The 21,339-nt window shown below is 38.0% G+C and overlaps 1 protein-coding gene and 1 long non-coding RNA gene across 6 annotated transcripts in view; one reads left to right on the top strand and one right to left on the bottom strand.

Moving 5' to 3' along the window:
• Positions 1 to 5,061, top strand: part of LOC110948315 (uncharacterized) — a 41,734-nt gene extending 36,673 nt beyond the window's left edge. For both annotated transcript variants that reach the window (XR_007942693.1, XR_007942692.1), the window contains one exon: positions 4,321 to 5,061. This is a non-coding gene — a long non-coding RNA (uncharacterized LOC110948315). The remainder of the gene's footprint in view (positions 1 to 4,320) is intronic.
• Positions 5,062 to 18,408: 13,347 nt separating this feature from the next.
• The window catches only part of plekhg5b (pleckstrin homology domain containing, family G (with RhoGef domain) member 5b), a 102,244-nt gene continuing 99,313 nt past the window's right edge, over positions 18,409 to 21,339 (bottom strand). For all 4 annotated transcript variants that reach the window (XM_022189782.2, XM_022189784.2, XM_022189785.2 and 1 more), the window contains one exon: positions 18,409 to 21,258. In XM_022189782.2, the coding sequence (XP_022045474.2) occupies positions 21,249 to 21,258 (10 nt within the window). In that variant the 3' untranslated portion in view covers positions 18,409 to 21,248. The remainder of the gene's footprint in view (positions 21,259 to 21,339) is intronic.

Consider the following 21,339-nt stretch of genomic DNA (forward strand, 5'->3'; position numbering starts at 1 on the left):
TAAATGTACTCACGACAGGAAAACAAATTATATACACTACCAGTCAAAGTTTGGGCACACCTTCTCATTCAATGGTTTTTATTTAATTATTTCATACATTCTAGATTAATACTGAAGACATCAAAACTATAAAAGAATACTATTGTAAACAAAAAAGTGAATTCAGTATTAATGTACAGTGTAGAAAATACAATTTAAATAAAAAGCATTGATTGAGAAAGTGTGTCAAAACTTTTGCGCCCTCTGTAATTATTGGCACCCCTGGTTAAGATGTGTTCTTTAGCTTCTAATAAATTCAGCTTTTTTTCTAAATAATATAGAACCACAATGAAAAAAGAGGGAAATCCAACCTTTAATTCAAGTGCATTTATTCAGTGGGGAAAAGTCACACATTAAGAAATAATTCTTTTACATCAAATCATGTGTGCCACAATTATTAGCACCCCTGATGTTAATGCTTTGTACAACCCCCTTTTGCCAACAAAACAGCACCTAATCTTCTCCTATAATACATTTTTCAACAATTTTCCGTGTGAGAGTACGCTTCTGCAATAAAAATTGAATTTATCTTAAGGCTTTCAACACATCTTAACCAGGGGTGCCAATAATTATGGAGGGCACTGTATACACACACACACACACACACACACACACACACACACACACACACACACACACACACACACACACACACACATATATATATATATACAGTGCCTTGTGAAAGTATTCGGCCCCCTTGAACTTTTCAACCTTTCGCCACATTTCAGGCTTCAAACATAAAGATATAAAATTTTAATTTTTTGTCAAGAATCAACAACAAGTGAGACACAATCGTGAAGTGGAATTAAAAGTTATTGGATATTTTATACATTTTTAACAAATAAAAAACTGAAAAGTGGGGTGTGCAATATTATTCGGCCCCCTTTACTTTCAGTGCAGCAAACTCACTCCAGAAGTTCAGTGAGGATCTCTGGATGATCCAATGTTGTCCTAAATGACTGATGATGATAAATAGAATCCACCTGTGTGTAATCAAGTCTCCGTATAAATGCACCTGCTCTGTGATAGTCTCAGGGTTCTGTTTAAAGTGCAGAGAGCATCATGAAGACCAAGGAAAACACCAGGCAGGTCTGAGATACTGTTGTGGAGAAGTTTAAAGCCAGATTTGGATACAAAAAGATTTCCCAAGCTTTAAACATCTTAAGGAGCACTGTGCAAGCAATCATATTGAAATGGAAGGAGTATCAGACCACCGCAAATCTACCAAGACCCGGCCGTCCCTCTAAACTTTCACCTCGAACAAGGAGAAGACTGATCAGAGATGCAGCCAAGAGGCCCATGATCACTCTGGATGAACTGCAGAGATCTACAGCTGAGGTGGGAGAGTCTGTTCATAGGACAACAATCAGTCGTACACTGCACAAATCTGGCCTTTATGGAAGAGTGGCAAGAAGAAAGCCATTTCTCAAAGATATCCATAAAAAGTCTCATTTAAAGTTTGCCACAAGCCACCTGGGAGACACACCAAACATGTGGAAGAAGGTGCTCTGGTCAGATGAAACCAAAATCGAACTGTTGGCCACGATGCAAAACGATATGTTTGGCGTAAAAGCTCTGTGTCATAAAACCAACACATTTAGTTAAATGAATTCTGTCAAGAGGGGTGGTGAAAGATGCAACAAAAAGTTTGCTAGAACCTTGTTGATGGCTATGGAAAGTGCTAAATTGAGGTTAAAATGGCCAAAGGACATTCAACCAAATAGTAGCATTGTTGTATGTATATTTTTTTGACCAACCAGATTTTTATCATATTTCCAGGAGACCTATAATAAATCCATGGAACAACACAAAATGCATAATTGTTTTGTTTGGCCTTTTTTTCGGTGACATTTGTATTGTAAATGTTTATGCCCAGGTGGAGAAATGTGGGTACATGTCTGGAGCCTGTCCTTGCTGATATAGGTCAAAGAATAAAAATTAATTTTACAGGGAACACCCTCTGAAATTACTGATAGGCTCAGCGACCAAATTGATTCCTCCCAGCTATGTGGATTAGTAGGACCTGGTAAGTGTCAAAATAAAATCTAATCTTTGAACATGGGGTAGTTTTGGGCCAAAAAAGAAAAAAATGAAAAGCTGCTACTGACCTCTCGCTTTTATAAAGTATTTTTCATGTGTTTTTTTTTTGTTTTGTTTTTTTGGCTCTTTAATCCAATAGGAAAGCTGTATATGACCTTTTCAATTTGGACTGTTAACATTCAAATTATGATGGACTTCTTTCCTTGTTTATGTGAATTACAGCCTCATTAGCTGCAGCATTTGCCTGTTATGTAAGACTAGTAAGCTCAACGACAGTATCCCAAGGGCAGTTAAGTGATAAATATTGTGCAAGAACAGCACTATATACAACCCTGTCAATTTCCATTTTTTAGAATGTTTACTGACAATTATCACACCTAAAATAAGAAATATTCTGTACTTTTAGCAACTAGTTCTCAGCTGTGTACCAGAAACATCACAGGGTAATGTGTACTAATCAGTATAAATCAAAATGAGTACTACCCAATACAGTGAACAACAACAATCTGTACCCTTGATCTGTGGTAAAATAATCTTAAATGTTCTGTGCAGTAATGTCAATTTTAAAATACAGTAAGTAACACTATATATTTAACAGTAATCCTGAGAAAAATGAACAGTAACAATACTCCATATTCTTAAATCAAATACAATAAAATACAATAAGCAACACTCTATACATTTAACAATAAACCTGAGAACAATAATAAACAGTAGCAATATTCCATATTCTTAAATCATTTAATAGTGCACAGCTCAGCAAACATCAGTGTTCTGCATAGAAATCACAAAAAGCTGCTCTCAATAATCTTTCTCAGTGAGCAGATGTTCTTGTGTTGCAGGTCCATGGTCCAGACGTGGCCATCGAACAGGCCGGGGGGGTCTGGCACAGTTTGACATGTTCAGGTGTTCTTTGTGTGAAACTTTTTATCTTAGTTTAATCAGAAAGATAGTTGATTATGTGTGAATTGTTGCAGCTTGTGAGCAGGAGAAGGGTTTAATCTTTGGGACCGAGTGTCAGAAAACATTTAGAAACCAGCATCAACAAAACATTCAACAAAGATTTGAACATCGTTAAAGGTAAATCCAACTTTTGCATGACAATGTCTAATAAAAGGACATTTATTTCCAACGTAAATGTGTGATATTCATCCTCTGGAGCTTCTCTTCACATCGTCTTCCACCTGGACTGGTTTGGTCGGGAGCATGTGCAACAAACATCTGAAAAACTGCACTTTAACATCAATGAATGACACTGAAGTTTAATCTCTACATAAATGAGACTGAGTCTGGATGTGCTGCTCTGTCATTAACTCCTAAGTTCAGGGAAAGTTCAAACTACAGAGGATAGTTCAGATAAGAACAAACATCTCAGATTTTCTGAGCTTCACCACCTCTAGCAAGATATTTAAACAACAAGCAACTCAAGAGATCCAGAAGTTGGAGAGAGTTAGCTTTAGCTGAGCCAAAGAACATGTGGGACGCTAACCTAGCAAACATTTCAGACTTTTCTCTGCAAATTCTGAGAAATAATTTCCTATTTAATGACGGAGATACACGTCTTATTTCAGTCTCATTCAAACAGACTCTAATTCAGTGTCATCCATCCATATTAAAGTGCACTTACCCAAAATGTCTGTTGCATGAGCTCCAACAAAACCTGTCCAGGTAGAAGGCCACTTTGACAAACAGGAAGTGGAAGGTTCCAAGCAGATTTATAGAAGGGGGAACCGGACTGTACTAAGTGTGGTCGAGTATAGAGGGGTGTTTTGTGGGTTTTTAAGGCTAATAATGATTATTAGTGGGATATTTGGAGGAGATGTTAAACTTAGAAGAAGACAAATTCTAACAGAAAACTTTGTGGATACGTTTTTGTTTTGTTTACAGATGTTAAGTTAAAGGAGTTTTTTTCATGACGTATAACCAATCAAATCATTCCAGAAGACAGAGCGACCGTAGCTACATAAAGGAGCAAGAGCCAAAGTAGCACCATTTTCAAATTTATTTATCGTAAATCAGTAAAAACTAAAATACTGATAATCAGTCAGCCCACAATTACTACAATTCTACAATGTATGTCTCTTTCCTTTGACTTGTACAAAGACTTATACAACTTCTATGATGCCGTTTTTTTCATACCAAAGGCTATACTATGATGTACCCTGTACTATGCTACTCTGTTTGTTCTGGCCCTGGGCCCCTTCACTCCTCCTCTGTTGTTTTCTGGATTGTTCTCAGCTGCATGCCTTCGTCTACCCGGCTTCCGTTAACTGGTCCCGCCTGCTGTCTCTGGAGCTGAAGCTGGATTGGAACAGACCAAAGTACAGTTCAATCATGATACCAGCTGCCTCTCAAAAGGTTCCTTCATCTGGCGTCACTTCTTCTGAGGGGAAGCTGAGCTGACCCGGCAGAACTTTGGAGATGTGTTCCAGTGGTTGGTGGATGTGTGGGGAGAGAGAGGGACCTTTGAATTGTTCAGAAAGGAAAACGGGGAACCCATTGCTAATTTTAGTTTAGGGTGCTACTTCGGTGCATTCTTGGGTTTTAAGAGGTGAACAGGAAGAGTTTTTTTTTCCCGCATTGATTATCTTTTAATTTGTTCCTGGTTGGAATGCCCATCAATGTCACCGTGAAGTTCACTTTTAGTTCTGTTGATTTATTTTATTTTACTAACACCCATTTGCTTTTAACCCCCTCACATGTTGTGTTGTTGTAAACTTACTCTTTCAAATAAATACTCATCTAATCCTCTTGAAACCAGCATTTGGACTGTTTTCGTGTTGCTCCTCACCAACTTCAGACAGCCGGGATATAACAACGTTTTGTGGACCAAAGGCCATACTATGACATTTTAAGAGCGACCTGCTATACTATGACGTTTTTTGAGCGACATGCTATAAGACGATGCTTGTTGAGCGACATGCTATACTATGATGTTTTGTGGGCGACATGGTATACTATGACGTTTTTAGAGTGACACGCTATCCATTGATGTTTTTAGAGCGACACACTATACTATGACATTTTAAGGGTGACGTGCTATACTATGATGTTTTAAGGGTGACATGCTATACTATGATGTGTTTAGAGCAACATGCTATACTATGACGTTTTTTGGACGACATGCTATACTATGACGTTTTTTTGAGAGACATGCTACACTATAACGTTTTAAGAGAGACATGCTATACTGTGACATTTTTAGAGCAACATGCTACACTATGATTTATTTTTAGCGACATGCCATACTATGAGTTTTTAAGAGGGACATGCTACACTATGATGTTTTTTTGGGCGACATGCTATACTATGATGTTTTTTGGGTGACATGCTATATTATGACGTTTTAAGAGCGACCTGCTAAACTATGACGTTTTTGTCACTTTTTGGACGACATACTAAACCATGACGTTTTTGTCATTTTTTGGACAACACACTATAAACTATGACGTTTTTTCTCTCATTCTGGACAACATACTAAACGATGACGTTTTTTCCACATTTTGGACGACATACTAAACTATGAAGTTTTTGTCACATTTTGGACAACATACAAAAACATGACATTTTACTGAAATTTTGGACGACATACTAAACTCTGACGTTTTTGTCACATTTTAGACCTCTTAGTAAACTATGACGATTATGTCACATTTTGGACAACATACTAATGACGTTTTTGTCATTTTTGGACGACAAACTAAACTATGATGTTTTTGTCACATTTTGAACGACATACTAAACTATGACGTTTTTGTCACATTTTGCACGACACACTAAACTATGACGTTTTTGTCACATTTTGGACAACATACTAAACTATGACATTTTTTCCACATTTTGGACGACATACTAAACTATGACGTTTTTGTCATTTTTTGGACGACATACTAAACTATGACGTTTTTTCTCTCATTTTGGACAACATACTAAACTATGACGTTTTTTTCCACATTTTGGACAACATACTAAACTATGAAGTTTTTTCCACATTTTGGACGACATACTAAACTATGACGTTTTTGTCACATTTTGGACGACATACTAAACTATGACATTTTTGTCACATTTTGGACGGCATGCTAAACTATGACGTTTTTTCCACATTTTGGATGCCACACTAAACTACGATGTTTCAGTTACATTTTGGACAACATACCAAACTATGACTCAGAGAGCGCAGACCTCGGCCAAGGATATTGACATTCCCATGGAACATTGTATTCTCATACTTTTATGTACGATTTAGAAATTGAAGTATTGTATTTTCACGGAAACATAAGACATATATTTCCATGAACAATTTTATTCCATTCTTAATTCATCAACAGGGAGATAGGCAAACAGGAAACCCATGCAGTAAATGATCATAAGCTGGAATTGAACCTGCATCTTTGACACAGTTCTGTTTACAAATCACCTTCTTATTCAGTTGAGCTATCTGGACTCCTTGTTCCAATTTGTTGGATGACATACTAACCTATGATGTTTTTGTCATATTTTGGCCCACATTCTAAACTACATACTAAAAAACTCAAAGTGATCCAGAATCCAGGATCCTTTCCGCATTGCCACCAAAATTTAATCAGCTCTTCCTCTTACCATAGTCTACTTGCCCTGAAAATTTCATCTGACTCTGCCCAGGCGTTTTTGAGTTATCTTGCTAACAGACAGATGGACGGACGCACACAGAAACGCCGGGTGTCACATAACCTCCTTGGCGGAGGTAACTATTACGTTTTTATCATTTTTTGGACGACATACTAAACTATGACGTTTTTGGCACATTTTGGACGACACACTAAACTATGACGTTTTTGTCACACTTTGGACGACATACTAAACTATGAAGTTTTTGTCACATTTTGGACAAAATACTAAACTATGACGTTTTTTCCACATTTTGGACGACATACTAAACTATGAAGTTTTTGTCACATTTTGGACAACATACAAAAATATGACATTTTACTGAAATTTTGGATGGCATGCTAAACTCTGACGTTTTTCTCACATTTTAGACCACTTAGTAAACTATGACGATTATGTCACATTTTGGACGACATACTAAACTATGATGTTTTTGTCATTTTTGGACGACACACTACACTATGACGTTTTTGTCACATTTTGGACAACATACTAAACTATGACGTTTTTTCCACATTTTGGACGACATACCAAACTGTGAGGTTTTTGTCATTTTTGGACGACATACTAAACTATGACGTTTTTGTCACATTTTGGATGACATACTAAACTACGCATTTTTTGTCACATTTTGGACGACATTTTAAACTATGACATTTTTGTCATTTTTTGGACGACATTTTAAACTATGACGTTTTTGTCACATTTTGGACAACATACTAAACTATGACGTTTTTGTCATTTTTTTGGACGACATACTAAACTATGACATTTTTTCTCTCATTTTGGACAACATACTAAACTATGACATTTTTTCCACATTTTGGACGACATACTAAACTATGAAGTTTTTTCTCTCATTTTGGTCGACATACTAAACTATGACGTTTTTTCCACATTTTGGACAACATACTAAACTATGAAGTTTTTTCTCTCATTTTGGACAACATACTAAACTATGACGTTTTTCCACATTTTGGACGACATACTAAACTATGACGTTTTTGTCATTTTTTGGACGACATACTAAACTATGACGTTTTTTCCACATTTTGGACGACATACGAAACTATGACATTTTTGTCTTTTTTTGGACGACATACTAAACTATGACGTTTTTGTCACATTTTGAACGACATTCTAAACTATGAAGTTTTTGTCACATTTTGGACAACATACTAAACTATGACGTTTTTTCCACATTTTGGACGACATACTAAGCTATGACATTTTTGTCACATTTTGAACGACATTCTAAACTAAGAAGTTTTTGTCACATTTTGGACAACATACTAAACTATGACGTTTTTTCCACATTTTGGACGACATACTAAACTATGACGTTTTTGTCATTTTTTGGACGACATACTAAACTATGACGTTTTTTCCACATTTTGGACGACATACGAAACTATGACATTTTTGTCTTTTTTTGGACGACATACTAAACTATGACGTTTTTGTCATTTTTTGGACGACATACTAAACTATGACGTTTTTTCCACATTTTGAACGACATACGAAACTATGACATTTTTGTCTTTTTTGGACGACATACTAAACTATGACGTTGTTGTCATTTTTTGGACGACATACTAAACTATGACGTTTTTTCCACATTTTGGACGACATACTAAACTATGACGTTTTTGTCACTTTTTGGACGACATACTATAGTATGACGTTTTTGTCACATTTTGGACGATATACTAAACTATGACATTTTTGTCACATTTTGGACGACATACTAAACCATAAAATTTTTGTCATTTTGTGGATGACATTTTAAACTATGACGTTTTTGTCCCATTTTGGACAACATACTAAAGTATGATGTTTTTGTCATTTTTTTGGACGACATACTAAACTATGACATTTTTTTCTCTCATTTTGGACAACATACTAAACTCTGATGTTTTTTCCACATTTTGGACGACATACTAAACTATGAAGTTTTTTCTCTCATTTTGGTCAACATACTAAACTATGACGTTTTTCCACATTTTGGACGACATACTAAACTATGACGTTTTTGTCACATTTTGACGACATACTAAACTATGACATTTTTGTCACATTTTGAACGACATTCTAAACTATGAAGTTTTTGTCACATTTTGGACAACATACTAAACTATGACGTTTTTTCCACATTTTGGACGACATACTAAACTATGACGTTTTTGTCAGGTTTTGGACGACTAAACTATGACGTTTTTGTCACATTTTGGACGACATACTAAACTATGACATTTTTGTCATTTTTTGGACGACATTTTAAACTATGACGTTTTTGTCACATTTTGGACAACATACTAAACTATGACGTTTTTTCCACATTTTGGACACCACACTAAACTATGATGTTTCAGTTAAATTTTGGACAACATACCAAACTATGACTCAGAGAGCGCAGACCTCGGCCAAGGATATTGACATTCCCATGGAACATTGTATTCACTTACATTTATGTACGATTTAGAAATTGAAGTATTGTATTGTATTTTCATGGAAACATAAGACATATATTTTCATGAACAATTTTATTCCATTCTTAATTAATCAACAGGGGGAGAGGAAAACAGGAAACCCATGCACTAAAGGATCATGAACTGGAATTGAACCTGCATCTCTGATAGAGTTTTGTTTACAAATCACCTTCTTAACCAGTTGAGCTATCTGGACACCTTGCGCCAACTTGTTGGACGACATACTAACCTATGATGTATTTGTCATATTTTGGACCACATACTATAACATACTGAAAAATTCAAAGTGATCCAGAATCCAGGATCCTTTCCGGATTGCCACCAAAATTAAATCAGCTCTTCCTCTTACCATAGTTTACTTCCCCTGAAAATTTCATGTGAATCTGCCCAGGCGTTTTTGAGTTATCTTGCTAACAGACGGACGGACAGACGGACGCCAGGTGTCACATAACCTCCTTGGCAGAGGTAATAAACTAGAAAAGCACTCAAAGGGTGCAGACCTCCACCAAGGCTCGAGTGGAAAACAGGAAACCCACGCAGTAAAGGATCATGAGCTGGAATCGAACCTGCGTCTCTGACACAATTCCATTTACAAATCACCTTCTTAACCAGTTGAGCTATGTGGACACCTTGCTCTAATTTGTTGGACGACATACTAACCTATGATGTGTTTGTCATATTTTGGACCACATACTAAAACATACTGAAAAATTCAAAGTGATCCAGAATCCAGGATCCTTTCCGGATTGCCACCAAAATTAAATCAGCTCTTCCTCTTACCATAGTCTACACCCCCTCAAAATTTCATGTGAATCTGCCCAGGCGTTTTTGAGTTATCTTGCTAACAGACAGACAGACACACACACACACAAACGCCGGGTGTCACATAACCTCCTTGACGGAGGTAAATATGACATTTTAAGGGCGACATGCTTTCCTATGATGTTTTTTGGGTGACATGCGATACTATGGCGTTTTTAGCACGACATGCTATACTATTACGTTTTAAGGGTGACATGCTATGCTATGATGTCGTTAGCACGACATGCTATACTATGACATTTTAAGAGCGACATGCTATATTAAGACATTTTAAGAGCGACATGGTATAATTTGACGTCTGTTGAGCGACATGCTATACTATGACGTTTTAAGAACAACATGCTATACTATGACGTTTTTTGAGTGACATGCTATAATATGACGTTTTTAGAGCAACATGCTATGCTATGAGTTTTTAAGAGGGACGTGCTACACTATGACGTTTTTTGAGCGACATGCTATAATGACTTTTTTAGAGCGACATGCTATACTATGACATTTTAAAAAAAGACATGCTATAATATGACATTTTAAGGGCGACATGCTCTACTATGACTTTTTAGAGCGACATGCTATACTATGATGTTTTTTGAGCGACATGCTATACTTTGACATTTTAAGAACGACATGCTATACTATGACATTTTAAGAACGACATGCTATATGACATTTTAAGAACGACATGCTATACTATGACATTTTAAGAACGACATGCTATATGACATTTTAAGAACGACATGCTATACTATGACGTGTTTTGAGAGACATGCGATATTATGGCGTTTTTAGCGCAACATGCTATACTATGACGTTTTTAGCGCGACATGCTATCAGACAATGTTTTTTGAGTGACATGCTATACTATGACGTCTTTTTGGACGACATGCTATACTATGACGTTTTTTGAGTGACATGCTATACTACGACGTTTTATAAGAGACACGCTATACTGTGATGTTTTTTGGATGACATGCTATCCTATGACGTTTTTTGGGCGACATGCTACAATATGATGTTTTTTGAGCGACATGTCATACTATGAGTTTTTAAGAGGGACTTGCTATAATATGACGTTTTAAGAGCGACATACTATAATATGGGCTGCACAGTGGAGGAGTGGTTAGCATTTTCACCTTGCAGCAAGAAAATCCCCTGTTCAAATCCTGGCCTGGGCCTGGGATCTTTCTGCATGGAGTTTGCATGTTCTCCCTGTGCATGCGTGGGTTTTCTCTGGGTACTCTGGCTTCCTCCCACAGTCCAAAAATATGCTGAGGTTAATTGAGATGCTGCCTAAGATCTCCAGGCTGCTTGGTCGTGGTCTTTCTGATCCTGCTCCAGGATGCCTTCATCAACTACATCTTCTTTTGAAGAGGCCCTCAGATGCTGCAATCTCTGACCTTAAGGAGGAACTGCTACTTTCAGTCTGTAACAAGATGGCGGTTATTTTAAAGACCCAGCTCCTGACGGCTTTAAATGAAAATTTAACATCCATCAAAACAGAACTGCAGACAGTTAAATCTGAGCTGTCGGTCAGTATTTCAAACATCAAGTCTGACCCGGGTGCGCTAATGCACGCTGTGGGTGAAACGGAAACTTCACTCTCCACATCACCGACGACATCGTCCAAAGCCGAGCACCTGTCTGCTGAACTTTTAAAAGTGGGCTATAAAGATGAAGAATGTGAGCAGCAGAACAGATGTGATCAGAAAGCAGTCATTTTCTTTTTTCTTTTCTTTCTGGTTGATTTGATGCTGTCAGATGCAGGTGTTGGAGCTGATTCTGATCTTTCAGGATAAAAGATGAGTTTTCCTTTTGACTTTTCCTTCATAGACCTTTCAGGAAATTATTCTCTCAGGTTTTCTCTGCTATTTATATTTTTATTATATGTGATTATTTCATTATTTCGTTATTGTAAAATAAAGTTGGAGGCATAAAGACTCATTTAGTTATTTTATTCTTGAAATCTTTGATGTAGCAGAACTAAACTTCCACTTTCCTTCTTGTGCTTCTGATACTAGAACTAAACGTGTCTTCAACACAAATCATCTGGTTTTAATGAATCAGTAGCAAATTCACAACGCCAAGTGAGACAATTTTCAACAAATTAATGGAACTGATGTCATTTAAAACTATCAGAGTCTGTTTTACTGTCAAATTAAAGCTGATTACTGACAACTAGAACATTAACGTTACTGGTTTAATCACATTTAAGTTTCCTGAATGTTACATTAACGTCAAACAGCCACAGTTTTATGAACTTAATCTTAATGAACCACATTACAGGAACACAACACACTTCAGCTGGTGACAGGAAGCAACACAAACATCGGTAGATTGATGCTACATTTAGCTGCTAATCAGGACTGGTCAGCTAGCTTGGTTAGCATTGCTAATTCACATTAAAGCTAATATTCACTGGATGCTAACTCTCTCCTCTGGTCAACACACATAAATAAACTCCACCAACTCCTGGGGTTCACTGCTCACATTATATCTGACTCTGAAGTTGAACATAAAGTTCATTAAAACCGGCACTAATCAGTAAATTATCATTTATTACTGACCAACTGCCGGAGTCTCAGGTAAAAGTCTCACTCGAGGCAACATTCTATCCAAGCTGGAGACTGTTGAATGAGTTCTGGTTTACAGCTAGGAAAAGTGCTCTGCAGTAGTGTGAAATGAGAAGGAGGGGTAAAGAACTTTAAAACATGAAACTGATTGAGTCTTCGTCATGTATTTAAGACAATTAAAAAGAGGAGCCTTGGTGATATGAAATTGGAGGCCATATACAGATATATGACAAATTAAAGTGAAAACCGACACAAAGTGTCTTAGGAAGGTGAAAGGACACCATGTGTCACCAGAACAACTGTAGTGCACCTTGGCAGTGATTCTTCAAGTGTCTGGAACTTTCCTCGCAGCATGGAAAAGATATTCCCTCTTTTGGTGTCTAGCTGATGGTGGTAAAGAGCAGTGTCTAACACGTTACTCTACAGGTGTTTAGTTTAGTTGAGATCTAGTGACTGTGAAGGTCATAAAATATGATCATTTTCATCAATCTGTTCAGTGACCCCTTGTGCCCCCTGGATGGGGACATTCTGGAAAAGATCATTCCTATCAGGATGGAAATGTTTCATCATAGGATAAAGTGTTACTACAATTTTCTACAGATTTGCAGGGACCCTTGTGTTCTCAGTGTTCTACATCTGTAAGCAATGTAAAGGCTCATTAAGGCTTATTCATTGTTTTAGTATCCTTGTGTGTGGACTAGTGCAAACTTTCTAAACAAATGGCTGATGTACACATTGTTCTATTAGCACTAATTTCTCATGTCAAACATAGATTAACACATGAGGCTGCCGTGGAGGTTTCTGAAAGACTGCACTTTTTGCATGACATCACAGCTGGTCACAGACATTTTGGTCAATGTGATTATTTCTGCGATGCACAGGCTTCAATGAAAAACATGTAACTACATATTGAACCACTTCTGAAGTCCTTTGTTTTAATCCGAATTTGCAATGGAGACAGTCTGCATGGTAACAAATTTTGGTGTTTACAGAGATGTCTACGTAGACGTCTGTAGACATGCAGACATAGAAAGCGTGAATTGCACTTTTAAGCTTGACAAAAATTTAATCATCTCTCCAAGCCTGTGAGAGTCTCTGTGGAACACACTGTGGATGCCTGCATGCGTCACAAAATTTGTGTCTAAATAGACACTCCAGCTATGCTAAATGGGCAATAGTGTACCAGCTCTGCAGGAGTGAACGTGTGCACCTAAGAAATGGAGTAGTTCAAACGGACATGGATCAGAACAGAACTACTATAATAGCAACAACTAGGCTTTCAGGGTGGATGCATAGAGAGTGTGAAGAATTAAAAGTATATTTTTTAAGAAGTTGGGTATCTACACAACAAACATCTAGGACTTTGTTTTTTTATTTCAGTTGTAGAAGCCAGCAGTTTTAATTTAGAGAGAGCTCTATGAAGTACAATCATCACACTGAAGGTAAATGACCTCAAAGGGCTTTAAAAACTAAAAGCAGTCATTGGTTAGCGTGAAACATTGTGTGATGTGTTGCATTTGGGTCACAAGTTGTAAACCAGTGACTGCCACCCCCCTGTGCATACCCCTGATAAAGATGGAGGACCAGTCAGCTCAGGTATTAAACACAGAACACATTGTCAGATTAATTGTGTGATTGCGTTGTAAATATTAAATGTGCTGGATTTACATGTTAATCCCTCTGTCCTCCCCTACTATTGCTTCTCTTCGAACGAGTTTCCATTTAATTTAGAAATGACTGATTTGTATTTCATGTTCTAGGCTGCCGCCTTAAGAAGACAATATTGTAATTACAGTAAGCTCCTTATACGCTGATACAATTATTGAGGTGAGGAGTTTATGTTGTCACGTGAAAGTGGGACCTTATGCTCTTTCAATTTAGAAAACAACACAACTTTTACGAGGATAAAGAAATTTGATCCTCTAGCATATGCCACGTCTTTGTGGAATGAATTTATGCCACCAGAGAGCAGCTGGCAATGCATTTATCACCTTGCTACTGTCGGGGATTGAGCGGACGACCAAAAAAAGATAAGCAATTTTTCGGGGCATCCAAACAGACCAGATCCTTTACTTTGGGAAAAAATAAAATTAAAAAAAACTATCATCCGTCCGTCCGTCCGTCCGTCCGTCCGTCCGTCCGTCCATCTATCTATCTATCTATCTATCTATCTATCTATCTATCTATCTATCTATCTATCTATCTATCTATCAAACTAAATTAACAAACTCTGAATTTGTGGAATCATTGTATATTATTACAGCTCCTCTCGAAATATGATAAAATCTTCTGGATTGAAAATGTGCATGCAGACACTTGAATAATTAGTTTTGGTGATGTTATTCAAATTTTCTTAGTGGCATGACCTCTAACCTCTCATGAGTGTTTACAATTGACTAGAGCTGTTAACTCTTCTTACCCAATTTAAATAGGGCCCGCTGGATACACTCATTAGACTCAGCCACAAACACCATTGGAGAAAAGAGCTTGGCATAAGTCTGAAAAAGCAAGTAAGGAAACTCACTTGGAGCCATTTCAAAGAAGCAGCATTCCCAAAATCATTCGTACTAGTGTATGGTAGAGTTGTGTGACTGCCTTGATCAGGAAGAAAGCTATCACCAGCTGCTGAGTCAAGTAAGAATCACCAAAAAGCAGGTCTGCAGTTAATTTGAAGCTGCTTAAACACAGCTGTCATTGTCCCCAGTCTTTTACATGGTCATGGGTTTAAGAAGCTCCCGAGAAAGAAGGAAGACCTTCCTCTAGAGGCAGAACCTTCAGGCTGGTCTGAAGTTTACTTCTGATTCCATGGACAAAGAAAATGCCTTCTGGTAAAATATTTTGGGGTCAGATAAAACAAATTTGGCCATGATGGCCAGCAACGTGTTTCGAGGAGAGAAGGTAAAGCTTTCAACCTGGGGCTGTTGGCTGTTTTTGTGTTTTTACTTTTCTGACACAGACTTGTTTTTTCACCGCAGTCCAGTGACAGAAAGCAGCAAGTTTAGTCAATTTCACCAGTTCTGTCAAGACGTCTTGGCAAAGATGAAACCAGAAGAATGCAGATGGCTACCAAAAGCACGTAGCGGAGGTGAAAAGGAACATTTAACTAAATATTGGTATTGTTGTCTGTATATTTTTGACCAAGCAAGTTTTTATTATATTTCCAGAAGACCTGTAATAAATCTATGAAAAAACATACACACATACGCTACTTTTCAAAAGTTTGTGGTCACCCAGTCAATTTTATGTTTTCCATACTTTTATTCATGTCCTAATATAATTGCACAAGGATTTTCTAATCATCAATTAGCCTTTCAGCACGATTAGCTAACACAATGTAGCATTAGAGGAGTGATGGTTGCTGGAAATGTTCCTCTGTGTCCCTATGCAGATATTTCATTAAAAATCAGCCCTTTCCAGCTAGAATAGTCATTTAGCACATTAACAATGTCTAGACTGGATTTCTGATTAATTTAATTTGATCTTTATTGAAAAAATGCTTTTCTGTCAAAAATAAGGACATTTCTTAGTGACCCTAAACTTATGAACAGTAGTGTATCCATCCATCCATTCTCTATACACCGCTTTATCCTCACTAGGGTCGCGGGAGTTGCTGGAGCCTATCCCAGCTGACTCGGGCGAAGGCAGGGGACACCCTGGACAGGTCGCCAGTCTGTCGCAGGGCTACATATACAGACAAACAATCACACTCACATTCACACCTGCGGGCAATTTAGAGTAACCAATTAACCTCAGCATATTTTTGGACTGTGGGAGGAAGCCGGAGTACCTTGGGAAAACCCACGCATGCACAGGGAGAACATGCAAACTCCATGCAGAAAGATCCCAGGGGATGTTCTTGCTGCAAGGCGAAAGTGCTAATCACTACGCCACTGTGCAGCCCTACAGTAGTGTATGCATGGGTAAATATATTAATAACTTTACATACTATTTGCATATTGCATATATTTTCATATCTAATTTCATGTTATTCATATATGCTGAATGTGTGAATTGTCTGGAAAAAAATTAACTGAAAACACTAATGCATTGATATAACTGGAGGTATTACAATTTGCAAAATTAATTGACTAGCACGGTTCCTCACACTGCACTCCATCCTCTCCCTCATCACTCCATACGAATCCCATATGGACGTCTCTGTAGCTATTTGTCTGCTAAATGCGGTTTTCAGGGGTTCATGTGAGCAGAAAAAGGGCCAGATGTTCCTGTGCACCATGTGAAGGTCACAGCCACCAGTCTAATGGCAGTGTGTGGTTGTGATCGAGGGCAGATGTTCCCAGGGTTATCCATTCCATATGGCCGCCACTCGTCCACGGGCCTTTTCACAGCACAACGCTTGTAAACACGCTTCAGTTTGCTGTTCTCTTTTTTTCTCCCCCTGTAAAACATGTCCTAAATCCAATCACCTAGTCCCCTTTAAAGGGGATGATGTTGATGAATGGGAATGTGTAGTGGTAGTAGTGACCTATAAGCCCCTACTGAGATTACAGGCAGGCAACCAGCCAGCCAGCCGGGCCTGTCCGGGGCACCGGGAAACAGCTAGAGCTTAAAGAGGGATTGTTTAGATAGACAATGGTGTCTACCTGGTTTTAATCCCTGCTCAGAAAGAGTACAGGGGATTGGCAGAGTTTAATAAATGAAAGTGCTCCTATAATCAGGATTTGCCAAAGTGCCCCTTTGTGTTAATCAGACATTTTTTACAGCATGGTTTTTGACATCTGCCACAGCAAGTGGTGTTAACCCTACACTGCCCCAGCTGCATGCAGCAAACATCCCATAGATAAGTGTGTATTTTATATATGCACTGATTTTTTTTGTCACTTTCCATAATGTGAAAGTAACCAGGATTTTGTTCATCACTCGTGTTTCTTGTGTTTTCTCATATTTTCCTGTTAGTACCTTTATTTCACAGGGATGATTGAATGCTTCGTGCATGTGGATGCAAAGTAGCAGCTTTACTTTAATCTGTAGGAGGCAGCCAGGATGCAGTCATCATGGCGCAACAGTTAACTGTGGTACAACCTCATTAGTAGAGGCTAATAGAACAAGGATGTGTAATTACTCCGCTGCTAAAATAGAAAGCTGCATTTTAGTAATTAAAGTCCAGCATATCAGCGGTAAGGCATAATAAAATTGTTTTAAAATCAAGGATTACAACAGTAAATCCCAACAGGCCAGATGTGAGAAAGGGAGGGGCTGCTGCGTTCTGGGGCCAGATTAAACAGAAAATCCCACGGGACCACACTGTCTTTTCCCTGCAGCTTAGGGGCTTGTGTGGACTCAACATGCTGTAATCCACCGATTAGCTGATATAATCACCTGTAAATACACCTTGGCTATGACGTTAGTCCGGGCCATCAGGTCCCACTCTGATGTCCTACATGTGTGTCGAACACTTTACTGCTCAGATTTGACTGAGATGAACTTTCCGGGATCCAGAGGCAGACGGTCGGCCCAGACCGACAGCTGGACTTGATATGTCATCTCACTTCCCAGAATCTAAATGAACAGATGAATGTTCTTTGACTCTAAATAACCCAAAAATAATTTGAACACAAGTGCTTTAGAACAGCACTTTGGCAACTCTTTACATCTCGTAGGATTTATAAAACACTGCATTGCAGCTTTAAGCAGATAGATATTTGAAGTACTGAACTATTTTATAACAATAATTGGTTGCTGTCCAAACAAATTAATAAAACACTGTTGTAATGACAAAATGTCCTCAAAGCAGATGTCTTCCATTTTAACATGAAGTAAATGTGGAAGCCATCCAAAAATACAGCCATGATTTATTTACACACACACACACACACATACATATAAACTGACTTTATACGGGGCTGCACAGTGGATAGTGGTTAGCTCGTTAGCACTGTTGCCACACAGCTAGAAGATACCCAGCACCCTGGGATCTTTCTTCATTGAGTTTGCATGTTCTCCCTGTGCATGTGTAGGTTTACTTTGGGTACTTCCTCCCACAGTCCAAAAACATGCTGAGGTTTATTGATAATTCTAAATTGTCCTTAGGTGTGAATGTGAGTGTGATTGTTTGTCTCTCTGTGTAGCCCTGTGACAGACTGGTGAGCTGTCCAGGGTGTCCCCTGACTCCAGTCCCTCTGTGATCCTAATGAGGATCAAGCGGTGGATAGATGATGGATGGATGGATAGATGGAACTTCATACAAAGTGCACTCAATCAAATTATTATTTGGTGTGGAAACTCGTACAAACAAAACCAGTTAAGGGCAAGTTTGACTTTGAATAATTATTTAAACTCCAGATGCATTTACAAACCACTTACAAACTACTCAGCAGTAAACAAGGCAGGTAAAATCTGTTCCTCCTCAACCATCTTAAATATTGAAATGATGCTTCCACAGGAATAATACCAAGTAGTTCTATTACTGAGGTCACTCTGTCCCTCAAACATAACCATGAGTGCAGAATTTTGTACATATAATGGAGTATTTTTGTATTGTATTATTGCTACTTTACTTAAAGATCTGAGTGCTTCTTCTGTGACTCAGAGCAACAGGTTCAGTTTAACAGTCTGACATGAAAAACAATGAATTACTAGTACACATGGTCATGACCTCTCTGCTGTAATTCCCCTCCTCGGCCCTAAATGTTTTCGCCACCTGCTGTCTGTCTGCGTTAAAAACACAAGAACAGTGCGAGCAGTCCATGTTGTTTAATGCGATGCCATTTAGCTTCAGCCTCTCACCTAAAATCACTCCATTACATTGGATTAAACCACTAAAAGAGGGATTGTAAAGTGTTTTAGCTGGGGTTTTTTTAAATTTATTTCGTAAGACACTTTAGTCATTCCTGAAAGAGGAAACACATGATTTTGGTTCATAGCACATTAATGCCTGGCAAGAAAAAAAATTAAGACTACATTGACAAAAAAAAATGTACAAATCATGGAAGCAAACAATATAAACAATATCTTATATATAAAACATAGCAGGCATAATAAATATTACACATAAACAAAAAAAAAACTAAAAGTAAACACAGTTAACCTATTTGGTTTGGGCAATGTTTGGAGTAAGGTTAATAATCGCTGATGTGAAAAGCCAAACGTCAATGTGTGAATGTTAAGTTTGTTTCTTAATCTCCTGGTGAAAGCTGTTCAGCCAAAGCTCTGCAGATTCACTCATGACAGAATATTCACCCCAAACCTTTTTTCTTCAACCTGTTAACAGCAAAGAAACGCAGACAAGTCTAGACGTTTTTTTTTTTTTTTTCATTCCTGTGACCCAGTTCTGGTTTGTGCACCTTTACATGTAGTTTTAATACATTTATGGTTCACGCCAAAATATATAGTGCAGGAAATTCCACAAAACAGCTGTAGTCATCTATATTCAGTCATTTTTTATATAAGAAATATCTCATTAGTTCGACATACCAATCAAAACTTAACGGTACAGAAGGAATGCTGCCTTCAAATGGAGGCTGATGTTTTCAGAAGTGCCACAAAAGGTCATATTTCAGTGGACTGTAAGGTAATATATTGTAATTTAGTCTTTTATAATGCCTCAGTATAATGTTGGTCTGTCCAACAGCTTCATCGCTTCATTGTGCATTTGCATTTCCCACTAATTAGCTCGCTAAATTTGTATTCACAGTGGCTTCTAAAGGCTGACAGTAACACCTATGTCGCTGGTTCCTAGCAGCAGTGTTATCACAACTTAGAGTTAATGCCACCACTTGAAAGTGTTTCATGCGCACAACTTCCCAAATAGCTACTAGAAGCTTGCACTTTCCATTTGAAGGCAGCAGAAATCAATCTCTGTCATGACGCGGCTGTTTTGTCTCTGGGCTACACAGGTCTTTCGTCTTTGGGTGCATTAGCACGTTCATAGGAGATGGGGATCAGTTTTGGTTCAGTCAGGAATCAAAGAGCATGTATCATTCGAACAAACATTCATACATCTGTACACAAGCAAACACAAACAAGTTCATTGTGTGACTGTAAATGTAAATTCACCCTTTAGTGATTCTTCTACTTAACAAAGATAACTGTGCAATTTTCATTTTTTCTCTTTTGTTGAAGCAAACCAGGAGTAGTACATGTATCAGGAGGTCGTCCTAGGTGCTGTTTTGTCTTTTTTAGCCATGTGTAGAGAGCATCTGGTGTCCCTCTCTTCAAGTCAGGAGAGAAAAGAGGTGCAGGATTCAGCTGCACCTCTTTCAGAGTACGAGACGAGGTTTTAGGACTCTGTCTGAATGTCTGCTCTCTCTGCAGGGGCAGCACGTCCATCCCTTTCACACTCCCTCAGTCCACCTTAAGGTCCCAGCCCCCAAAATGCTACTTCTGTTGCAAAGTGCAAGCGGTTAGTGTCTCTCTGCCTCTCCCTTCCGTTTTGAGAAATTCAGAAACCAATGCAAAAGCAAACTGAACACAAAATGGGATTGTTATTGTTAAAATGTAATAATGGTACAGTCACTGTCCAAAAAACCAACAGGAAGGGAGAGAGCAGTAAGAGGAAGAGTGCATTCGTGTCTGGAGAAATTCAGTCCATCCTCATAAAAAACAAACAAAAAAACCAAAAAAACAAGTGTGTTGTTCCTTGTAATGTCCGCATGCCACTGAACAGCCTCTGTGGTTACACCTCTCTGAAAAGAAACAGAAAAAAAACAATATTAATACATCCATTCCTTTAAGTAGCAATGCTACATCTCCAACTAAATTTAATA

This window comes from Acanthochromis polyacanthus, chromosome 6, assembly GCF_021347895.1.
Source record: "Acanthochromis polyacanthus isolate Apoly-LR-REF ecotype Palm Island chromosome 6, KAUST_Apoly_ChrSc, whole genome shotgun sequence".
NCBI lineage: Eukaryota > Metazoa > Chordata > Actinopteri > Pomacentridae > Acanthochromis > Acanthochromis polyacanthus.